This window comes from Pseudochaenichthys georgianus, chromosome 8 (genome assembly GCF_902827115.2).
Source record: "Pseudochaenichthys georgianus chromosome 8, fPseGeo1.2, whole genome shotgun sequence".
In the NCBI taxonomy this organism is placed as follows: Eukaryota; Metazoa; Chordata; class Actinopteri; order Perciformes; family Channichthyidae; genus Pseudochaenichthys; species Pseudochaenichthys georgianus.
In genome coordinates, this window is record NC_047510.2 from 21,308,166 (window position 1) to 21,319,800 (window position 11,635).

The 11,635-nt window shown below is 42.6% G+C and overlaps 1 protein-coding gene across 1 annotated transcript; it reads right to left on the bottom strand.

Annotated features, from left to right (window-relative positions):
• Window positions 1-544: 544 nt before the first annotated feature.
• Window positions 545-9,606, bottom strand: LOC117451005 (metalloproteinase inhibitor 2-like). Its single transcript, XM_034089076.2, has 5 exons — window positions 9,267-9,606; window positions 2,464-2,564; window positions 2,267-2,372; window positions 2,038-2,162; window positions 545-1,939 (listed from the first exon to the last, which is right to left on the bottom strand). Exons 1-5 carry the CDS (start codon window positions 9,394-9,396, stop codon window positions 1,742-1,744), a joined length of 660 nt encoding a protein of 219 aa, XP_033944967.1. The 5' UTR covers window positions 9,397-9,606; the 3' UTR covers window positions 545-1,741.
• Window positions 9,607-11,635: the final 2,029 nt, after the last annotated feature.

An 11,635-nucleotide genomic window follows, 5' to 3' on the forward strand; every position in this document is an offset into this window, starting at 1 on the left:
ATCCTATTTAATCACGGTACACAGATTTGTAATGTAACGAATATATCCACCCCTAACCGTGAATATTAATGTCTTCATCCAGATAAATAGCTTCTCATTGTGAACAGGCTCGTGAAGGAATGTCTGTGAATGTCACATTTGGTCTTCTCCACTAAGCGGCAGCAGATTGCTGTTAAGATGTCGGAAATCAGTTCCTGGTAGCCTACTGTCACTACTGTCCCTGCCCCGTATGTAGATACTGATTTGGATAAACGAAATAAATACGAAATGTCACTAAATTCATTATACCGTTTTTTTTCCTGTTTCCTGCTGTAGGACTTGCCTGCCTAGAATAAATGTGAATTCCTGTTTTCTCAGCACAATGTGTCCATTCAAACTAAAATTATGAAGTAGCTTTTTTCTGTAATTTGAAACTATATGTGAGTTGTATGTACATGTCCAGAAATACATCTTAATTTGTTTCGATAAATGATGAATGCAGGAGTCATGTGAAAATAGATACATAACCCATTGATGTGTAAATAACCAAGACATAGCAGCAAAACAGGGTTTGGCATTTAATATAGTCAAATTGTACAGCATTGTTTCAGCTGGACATGCATGCAAAAATCATCTCAAACGTCTTATGTGAAACCAGCACAAGACATCATAGTGACTACAGTTACAAATAATCTTTTTACATTCATATTAACTATGAAATTTGCTCAACACTTTAAAAGTCATAACAAAGGCTCTGAAAGAAATGGATGTTTGGTTACCGTATGTTTTTTAACCCAATGTCCCAAAAGATGAGCCAGTCATAGTTAACATTGAGGCAATGTTTTTTTATTTGAATGCACATTCAAATGTGTTTGCTTGCTAATACTGGTAAAATGTTTGTTCCCCTCTTTACTAAAAGTCACATCAAAATATTGGGGTCTTTTCAAACATAATATGATTAATCATAAACACTTTTTAAATAAAATATGCTTGTTCACTAAAGCATTACACAGAAAAGCTGTTAAAACACTAAATAAAGGATTCAATCCTCTTCTTGGACATTTTTCATTAGAGACAATATCACTGTTGGTTTTGTTAATCAATTGTGTTTACAGTGCATTCTTTTTTATTCAGGATTAATTAAAGACAACATTTAGCTAAATCACTGCTCTATAAAGCTTTGCCACACTGTAAAAGGAAAGAAAAAAAAAACATGAAAATACTTTTTTGCATACTCTGCATAAGAAATGACCTGAACCAGGACAGGCAAAAGGTGGCTCTCCTTCCTTGATGTAGCTCTGCTCTCACAAGTCAGAGCGCCATTTGCCAGCTACTGTTATTTATGAGCACACTAATTCACATATGTTATCATTTGAATGTATGTATGTACGCTATGAATTATAGTTCACTTTAAACAAAAACTTTAGTTACAAAAATGGCAAATTAATTCCTGAAGAACTCAAATGCTATGAACATTTATACTGATTTGTGATGATTAATCCCTTTGATAATTATTTCAGCTGACGGAGAAGTGGATTATGAGGAAGTGCTTTTGATTTAGGGGTAGAAGTGTCTGAAAGTGCTGCATTTTAAGACTGTTGAATAAGACCTGTACATGAAAGAAAACAACCTTACCATAGAGTACACACCCAATGGCTTTTTAAGAAGAAAAAACGAAATAGGACTTTTACTTGGGTATGTATTTGTATTTTGGTATTTTAGTTAATCTCAGAAATCCACACACTATCTGTCAGTGGGGGAATTAAGGGTCTTCAATGTCCATGAACTCCTTTTTGGGTGGTGCTGACCCTCTGTACCAGGCACAAGAGTCATCACTCCTCTTGATACAAGCAAAGTGTTTGGCCTGCCCTCCGTAGACCTTCTTCTCAATCAGCCAGTCCGTCCACAGGCACTCGGCCGGGCTGCTGACCATGCAGGGGATGGAGGTGCAGCGGGTGATCTGAGGATCAGGAAAGAAACCAAGATCAGGGATTACATTTACAACTCTTGCAACTCTGCATTTTTAAAAGATTATTTTAGTTTGGGGTCATTTCCCACCTTGCATCCACAGCCCATTTCATAGCGCTGAGTCAGGCTCTTCTTCTGGGTTTCACTCAGTTCGTCCCAGGGCTGAATGAAGTCACACAGTGTGATATGCATGGTCCCATCATCTTTTAGTTTGCCTGGGAGAAGGAAAAGAGCATTAGATGACATAAAACAAAGACTCTTCAAAGAACAATATGTTATATTTTATAATGTGGGATTTGGAATTTGGTGAAAGTTGTACCTGTGATGAGATACTCCTTGCCATTTTTCTCCAGAGTCACTCCACACACTGCAGAGGTGGGAGCGGTGTATATGGCGTCAACATCATCGCTGGGACCTTTGAACATCTGACAATTTAAACAAAGCAAAGTCAATTAAGTTTCATTAAGGAAAAAGTTTAGACCCCAATATGAAAATGATAGCTTTAATTTCACATACCTTGATTTGTTTGATGTCATACTTGATACGCTTGATGGGGTTTCCATAGATGTCATTGCCAGCATCAACCTCTTGCACTCCAACTACCTTTCCCCTTATAACTGCAAAAGAGACAAACACAACCCACATTTTATTTGAAGACAAGAGTTTCAAAGTCAAACACCATTATCATGTTAAAACGGAACAGGATCCGAGTCCGTCTGGATCTGATCCAAGCCCTGTCCAGGTTTGGCATGCTAAATACAGCCACAACTCTTTTCTGTGGCTTGGATCTGAGCATGTTGCATGTGCCAGGTGCTGGGAAGACAGAAGCAACATGAGTGTTTCATCAGCTGCAATCAGAGGGAGGAATGTGTGCTGCCTGCTCCCAGGACGACGCAGGAGGAAGCCAGTCAGCAGTCTTTGAAAATCTGAACTAGAAATCTCTCCTTCGCCCCCAGGCCTCTCTGCCTGGATTGAGGTGCTGACATGCAAATCAGCCCCTCTTCTTTTCGTGTGAAACCTTTCCTTTCCTCTCCCTCTCTCTCTTGCACTCTGAAGTTTCAGCTCCCTGATTCAGCGAGGATTCGACGGTGGAAAGAAATGGAACAGTTCAAGTGGAAAAACACCATCAAAGCCTTACAAACAAGCCTTCGAGCTGAGTATTAAAAACAAAGATATGTTTCACAATAACTGCTTGTGTCATTTGAATCCAATTGTGAATCTGCAATGATTACTGCCTTCACTATACTATGCTTACAATATCATATTCAAAAGTCAAGCTTTTAAGCGGACTAGCGATACAGTTAATGTCGAACAGATGTTCTCTCGGAAGTCTCAGTTCAAGTTGTGTCTTTCTCAAGGTGGCTGCTACTGACTGCCTCAGACCATCACCAGCCCTCTGCCTTACCAAACAAGATCAAGCCTTTTCACTTGCTTTTTATATGATGGATGTATGAAACATCAAGCCATATGTGCCCTAATTCTTTGACAGTAGAGTTGTAGAGAACATCTCCTTTTAAGGTTAGAACCTCACTAGAGTGAGTCAACCCTAAAAAAAAGAAAGGGAAAAGGAACGTTTGTGAAAGCACGATGTGAAGAGGATGGTTATATTCTTAAGGCAGGGGAACAGAAGAGAGCACTGACAGGATTAGCAGTCACACAGCAGAGGTAGATAGTGTCTTTTCAAGGAGAAGCCTTTCAAAGCAATTCTGTCACAAACCTACAAGTAGTCAGGGAGAAGAGGTAAAGGGCATTAAAAAGGAGAAAGGGAGGATTTAGTTTTAAAACAGGAACATTGCTAATTTCCTGTGTGCAGCAGGAGTCGCAGACAAACAAAGCTGTGAATTATTGGGTTTATTTGAACATGAGTAATTTGAGGACAGCTTTGTGAGAGTGAGGGTTATCCCTTTAAATGCTTAAATAGACAAATGATTTTCTTCCATTCATTATTTGCAGAACATCCACATTTCAGCTTTTTTCATGAACAATTATTAGTCCAAAAAGAGCTCAAATGTACAAACACATTAAAACATGTCTTGAGGTGGTATAGTGTGCGTTTAACTCCTGAAGCTTAGACTTGATATCCTGTGCTGATATGCAGTGTATAAGTAATTCCAGCAGGACATGATTTTGTTCACTTGTACAGGCTGACCAAGCCCTATACACAACATACATTTCATGAAACTGGGGACCAGGGGAACCATCTCATTTGCTATTACTAAACAATAAACACAATATTGTGTAGGCAGCATTGTGGTCATTGGAGTTCTTGACAACACAAAGAGGGAAGGATAAGAAAGCAATGGCATGTCATGTAATCTGTTCTCCTTTCTGAGAAGCCGCAAAGTGGGAAGACTTTGAACGACAAACACTAAATTACACATTCAAACGATTCCTTTTCTTAATCCAACCTTATTATTTTATTATGCATCACTACATTTTAATGTTTTTTAATTTCTTGCTTCCAATTGAGTATTGGACAGGTAAGCTTTATAACATTAAATGAACCTGCCTGACCGATCGATGTAATGCATTAAAACCAGAGATGCTGGAGTATACAGCAGCTGGTGTGAGAGCATGCACATATTCTGTTTAGTGTTGTCTTTCTGTCATTTCTAAAAAGATTAGCTCTCTTTTCACATAAGCGACTCAGGTACACTTAACAATCACAGAGAAAATGTGGAATAAACTGCAAATCCATAATGAGCGCAGCATATGACTGCACAGCATTCCTCTGCCTCAGCCAAGGACCCAAGGGATGGATTTCCATGTATGAGGAAATATTTTTTTGTTCCTGCTCTGTCTGTTTTACAAGACAAATGGAAATACATGTTTACAACCATAGCTGACCTGCTGGTATTTTGTTTTTGAGAGGGAAAAAACATAGGGTCTAGTAAAACACTGAGGTCTATTAGGAGCAGTGAAAACTAACCCATTAAGATTAATTATTGTACTTGTATGTTTCATTAGGAATTATAATTTACCTGCATTTTTCATGCTATCTGAATGTTGCCTTCCAAAACAAAAATACTGTATGAAGTACAACAGAGCATCTTTAAACTGAAGTTGCAAGAGACTCTATGTTACGATTATGTCACGTTTTGTATGTCTTGTTTTGGGTGTTTTGCTGTTCTCCCCGTCATGTTTTCCTCCTGGTATCTTGTCTGGTCCTTTTCCCTGTGTGTTTCCTCCTGTCGTTAGTTTCCCTGGTGTGTCTAGTTGTGTTCACCTGGTGCCCCTGTGTTTTCTCCTCCCTCCTCACCCGTCTCTTGTTTGATTAGTCCTGGGTGTATTTATGTTCTGTGTTTTCTGTTAGTCTTTGTGAGTTCCTTGTCGTATTTGGACGTTGTTCACGGGGTGAGAGTACTGTTTTGTCGAAGTTTGTTCCAGTAGCCTTGAAATAAAAAAAAGGTATTTTTTCTGTTCATCTGCATTTGGGTCCTGCTTGCCTCACTCAACCCTGACAGAAGGAACTCACCAAATATGGGCCCAGCAGATCCTTTTGAGCAGGAATTGTTGGATTTTACTTTTTCTTTGGCTACCTGCTCTGATCAATGGATGGGAGCGTTCGGGGTTCAGCAGCGAGAGGCTGCTCTGGCAGCGGCACGCCAGATAACTATGGAGAAACCAGGTTTGGTGAGATTCTTGCCGGGCGGGATTTTGGATTTCCTCATGGTGTGTTATCCCCTGCCTGACAGCCCCAGGCCTCCCAACTCCCGTTATGACACCACACGCATCGGTGTGGTCCGTTTGGAGTCAACCCTGGCTTCTGCCCCAGTGTTTGCTACTGTCCAGGAGCCATTCGCTGGTACTCGTCTGGCTTTTCGAGGTCCACGGAGCCTCCAAACGGCTCCTAAAGGAAGGAGTCGCAAGGCCAGGTTAGCAGCACGAGCCCAAAGGGCCATGGTTCCAGATCCAGTTCAGCCCCCAGCAGCCATGGTTACAGACCCAGTTCTGGCCCCAGCAGCCATGGTTCTTGCTCCAGAACCGGTCCCGGCAGCCATGGATTCCGCCCCAGAACCGGACCTTACAGCCATGTTTCCGGCTCCAGAACCGGACCTTACAGCCATGTTTCCGGCTTCAGAACCAGACCTTACAGCCATGTTTCCGGCTCCAGAACCGGACCTTACAGCCATGTTTCCGGCTCCAGAACCGGACCTTACAGCCATGATTCTGGCTTCAATTCCGGCCCCCGCAGCCATGGTTCCAGAACCAGCTCTTGCCCCATCTGCCATAGTCCCATCTCTTGTCCCTTCTCTAGTCCCTTCCCTAGTCACTTCTCAGGTACCAACTCTAGTCCCTCCTCTAGTCACTTCTCAAATCCCAACTCTAGTCCCATCTCAAGTTTCTTCTCAAGTTCCCTCTCGAGTCCCCTCTCCAGTTTCCTCTCAAGTCCCCTGTCGAGTTCCCTCTCCAGTCCCAACTCAAGTTCCTACTCAAGTCCCAATTCAAGTTCCTACTGAAGTGCCGTTGGAGGTTCCGCTGGGGTCCTGCCAACTCCATGTCTTGTCCCGTTGGGGGTCCCGCCGACTGCGCTTCTGCCGGGGGTCCTGCCAACCCTGTGTCCTGTCCTGTTGGAGGTCCCGCCGACTGCTCTCCTGCCGGGGGTCCTGCCAACCCTGTGTCCTGTCCTGTTGGAGGTCCCGCCGACTGCTCTCCTGCCGGGGGTCCTGCCAATCCGGTGTCCTGTCCCGTCGACTGCCCTCCTGCCGGGGGTCCTGCCAACTCCTGGTCCTCTTCCGTGGGGGATCCTGCCGAGGCCTGTCCCACCGGCGCCGGTTCCTGTCCGGCGCGACACCGGGTTCTGCCCGGCCTCCGGCGTTGTCCTGTCGGCGCCTTCCTGCCCGGCCCCCGGAGGGCCACGGCCTTCGCCCTCGAACCCGGCCCCCTGACTTTCCCGGCCGCGGCCCTCGCCCTCATGCTCGGGCCCCTGAGTTCGCCCGCGGTGGCCTTCGCCCCTCCATAACCCCCACCTTGGACTCTGTCTTGCCCCCGGGCCGTCCGCCCGAGTTCCCCTTCTCGGCTTCGTGCCCCCGGGCCGTCCGCCCGAGATCCCTTCCGGGTCCTCTGCGGTGCTCCTGGGTTGTCAGCCCAAACCCGTCCTCCTGACCCTCTCCACCCACCCAGGTGGCCCTAGTTTTGTGTCCCTCCTCCGGTCCCCCTCCACCCACCCTGCTGGACATTGTTTTTTTGGACGTTTATTGGACTGTTTTAGGGACGTCTGGAATCCGTCCCTTGAGGGGGGGGTTCTGTTACGATTATTGTGTTATGTCACATTTTGTATGTCTTGTTTTGCTGTTCTCCCTGTCATGTTTTCCTCTTGGTATATTGTCTGGTCCTTTTCCCTGTGTTTTTCCTCCTGTCGTTAGTTTCCCTGGTGTGTCTAGTTGTCTGATTGTGTTCACCTGGTGCCCCTGTGTTTTCTCCTCCCCTGTCTCTTGTTTGTTTGATTAGTCCTGGGTGTATTTAGGTTCTGTGTTTTCTGTTAGTCTTTGTGAGTTCCTTGTCGTATTTGGACGTTGTTCACGGGGTGAGAGTACTATTTTGTCGAAGTTTGTTCCAGTAGCCTTGAAATAAAAAGGTATTTTTTCTGTTCATCTGCATTTGGGTCCTGCTTGCCTCACTAAACCCTGACACTCTAATGTTGCAATGGTTGCATACGAATTAGTCATTTATGAAAAGGTTGATTTTTCAGTCCCTATTATTATTAAGGGTTTCACTGTAACTTAGATTGAAAGAAGCTCATGTTCTTGAGTAGTTTTCCATAGACTCCCAGAAATAGTCTATTTAACTAAAGTAATATTTACTACATAAGACAATTGTCTGACAGTACAGGTAGGGGGTTCTCACAACAATATCTTAATACTAATGTTTTAATCCAAATAACTTTGTTTTATCTTCATAAAAATCACCTGGAGAGTTGACCAGGAACTTAAATAAGACATTTAAACTAAGGAAACATTTAAAAAGGCAGAACCGCCAATGGTAAATAACCACCTTCATTCTGGATTTGCTTGCTCAACAAAGCATATTTTGCAAAGTCAGCCACCCATTCATTTTCTCTATAGCAGCCACAGTGACTTTACATTCCATAAACGTCACAGATTAACTTGTGTAAGTATCAAGAGCCTTCAGGCCAGAAAGGCTGATCCTAACAGAATGATGGTTTATTTAAGCAGGAGGGTCTATCCATGGTGCTGAAGCAGGGTTAGAGGGGTAAAGGTCATGTTAGGAGCCGACCTCAGTGTTGAAACTGATCCGTTTGAAATCACAGTAAATGTTAAATGTCATCTCAGCTAATTTTCTTCCCTCTTTTAGTGACGAAAGGTTAAAGGAACTATTAAACTTTTTTTTCCTTCTTTACAGTAAACTCTCCCCCAGAATAATGTGGTTTCTTTACCCTCCAGCGCCAAGGAATCCAATGGTAAAGAGAATTCTTTGAATAAGTCAGCTTCTGTATACATACGATACCGCACATTCAGCCGGCTCACAACCAAGAAAAAAGACCCTCAGCAAATGTAAAAAGCTAAACAAGCTGGTCACTGTTGAGACTCCGTTAGCTTAAGGCCTGTGTTGATGCAGCAACAAGCAGTTTTCTGTAATATGCTAAAAATATATAATATGGAAAGGATCCACATGACCTTTAAGAAAGAGCATATTAAATTACCATTTAGTAGTCGTGCACCATAAACCTCTCAACCACTGATTTAAGGATTCACTCACCAGATGATACACCCATATGTTTTTTTCTGCCATATTTGTATTCTAATCTTATTTTATTCCAGATAAATAATCATTTAATTTAAGTATTGTTTCTAGATGTTTGCATTACTTGCTCATCTAATTTACTCGTACTATGTGAATGTTATTCACTAAAAACTGAAGCAAATTCCTTGTATTGCATCTGATTACATTGTAAATAAAAAATGTTGGGGGGGCGGGGGCTATAATCAGCCTCAATAAAAGCCATTGATGTGGCGAAAATGCTTTTGTAAGCAAAATGTGTTTCCTATACTGATCAACAAAAGTCAGCTGAACTGGCACACTCCTGTTGCTATCAAGGCTAAAATATCAACATATGATTAAAGAGAGGAATAGAAAAAAGGGGAGGGGAGTGGAAAGAAAGATTGAGACAGAAAATTCCATCTTCCTCCTCCCCCTGTAATTGTAAACACAAGAGTGAGGAAAGTTTCCCTCTCAGCATTCAGACCTACAGTTTAATCGTCAGCAATCCATGGAATCATCCTCCACATGATATATTGAAACATATATGACTAAATGCTGCATCATATTCATTCATATGGCTCAGTGAGTGGACTTACCGACGTCTGAGTGGCAGAACGCCTCCTGAGGATGCGCTGGGGAGCAGCTGCAGGCTTCTGCTACCTCTTCCCCCCGCCACAGAAACAGGATGGCCAGAGTGACAAAACAACTGTTCACCGTCCAGGTCATCTTAAAAAGCTGTTCGATTCAAAGTAGTGGAAGAAAACGTGAAAGAACCCTTTGAAGACCAGCTTAAGCGAGAAGTATCCCCGTGAATAACAGACGGTCCAGTAATCAGAGTATGAGATGCACACGGCATGAGAGGGAGTTCATTCCTGTTGAAGAGTGCACTCGGAGACTTCCTCCTCCAAATCTGTTTTCCACTACCGTCAGGAGCAGCCGGGTTTTATCACTGCAGGCTGGCGGCAGACTCCTCCCCTGCTGGGGGCTCAGCCAGTGAGCTGCTGCCGCTCTGTGGAGGTCAGGGGCTCCCAAAGTGTTCACATCCACCCGCGAACCCGTCACTTTCTGTCACAATAGCTACTGTCGCATGAAGGGGTGACACACACACACGCACGCACGCACGCGCGCGCGCACGCACGCACACACACACACACACACACACACACACACACACACACACACACACACACACACACACACACACACACACACACACACACACACACACACACACACACACACACACACACACACACACACACACACACACACACACACATTTGTCTTCTCTTTTCATGGAAAGTGTTATGTCATTTCCCTAAACCAGTGGTGATGGCCCAACTTTTTCACTGGTGATGGCCACATACAGAAAAGCATTATGGGCTGGGCCACTCACTAGAGATGAGTTATTTCCTCATAATAAGTTAAGGTATAAGTTAGCAAAATCAATAAAATGTTGGTAAATTTAGCTTGAAACTTGAATATGCTCTAAGAAACAGCCTTCATCACAGTGTTCCATAGGGTTTTTATTTATTTTGTTACAAAAAGGGGAAATATGAAGGGTATATTTCAAGTTTGTTATACAAATACGTTTTTTTGGGCCTTTTTTTAATCAACTAAGATTTGTTGGAAAAAAATGTTCAATCTTAATTGACTGAATCTATTTGAAAAGTGGGCTTATTATGACTTGAATACTACTGTGTTATGTTTTCATATATTTAAGAAGTACAATATAAGAAAAGCACACGTTTCAGGTGTGGGCCATATTCCATTATGCTTTTAGAATTTAGCTGAGGGCCATTTCAAATGTCGCAGTTGGCCCCCAGGCCGTAGTTTGGACACCCCTGCCATAAACCATAACCTCAGCCTTAACCTTTTGTTTTCCTCAAATCTAAACATAAAATCCCTTTAAGAATAACGATATTTAAATATAATGTGAAAATAACTTGTAATATATAAACCTAACCAGCTTTAAAGAAGGAATGACCTAAACGGCTTGGAAAACTAGAGTAATTATGGCTGGCTGGTGTTTCCCTATCTTAGGTTATTATCTTGGTGAGCAGAAAAAAGTCAACTATGTTGGGCTTTTGCCAACACAAAAATGTGTGTGTGTGTGTGTGTGTGTGTGTGTGTGTGTGTGTGTGTGTGTGTGTGTTTGTGTGTGTGTGCGCGCGCACGTGTGTGTGTGTGTGTGTGTGTGTGTGTGTGTGTGTGTGTGTGTGTGTGTGTGTGTGTGTGTGTGTGTGTGTGTGTGTGTGTGTGTGTGTGTGTGTGTGTGTGTGTGTGTGTGTGTGTCACCAGGATTCCTTTTCTTGAAGCCATGAACATAGACACAAAATCTAAAGTAATGCTTGGACATATTTGCTAAATATAATTAGTTGTATTATGGCCAAGAGTACAACAAAATGATGATCTCCTAGTTTTGTAATGGGAATGTAAGATTGAAACATAGCCTGTCAAAAAGTAACAACATGTCTCCCAGCACCTCCAAAGCACACTAGTAAACACATCTTGAAAACTATCGTGTTTGTTTAAAACATAAAAAATAAAAAATAAAAAACACCAATACTGTTTTGAGAATGTTTTTTTATCGGACTGTTTTTAGAAACAGTTTGATAAATTGTGTTACAAGTGTTAACATTCCTGTATTCCTCTAATGTAAATAAGATAGTAGCTGTGAGGCTGAACTTCTTTGGACTGACCTCCATCTGACCCTCAACCTAAGGCCACACTGTAGTGGTAACTGTGACCTTACGATACTTTTTACAACATCGGCTCAGCTGTGATTCATCTTCTTCCCTTTCTTCAACTTTACTCAATGGTTTTGCAATGTCATACTCAAACCTGCAATAACTGATTGTTTTGGCCACTTAGCAACAGCAAAAGCACAAAACACAGCAATTACATAAGGTCAGACTTTCAGATGATGTGGTGAACTTTCTAACCCTTTAATTCTTACAAATCC

Excerpts from the sequence above, each read along its gene's own strand:
- LOC117451005 (XM_034089076.2), bottom strand. The coding sequence starts at position 9,396 with ATGACCTGGACGGTGAACAGTTGTTTTGTCACTCTGGCCATCCTGTTT. Across the intron at positions 2,565-9,266 it reads GTTCTGCCACTCAGACGTCG|TTATAAGGGGAAAGGTAGTT; the intron begins GTAAGTCCACTC and ends TCTCTTTTGCAG. Across the intron at positions 1,940-2,037 it reads AAATGGGCTGTGGATGCAAG|ATCACCCGCTGCACCTCCAT; the intron begins GTGGGAAATGAC and ends CCTGATCCTCAG.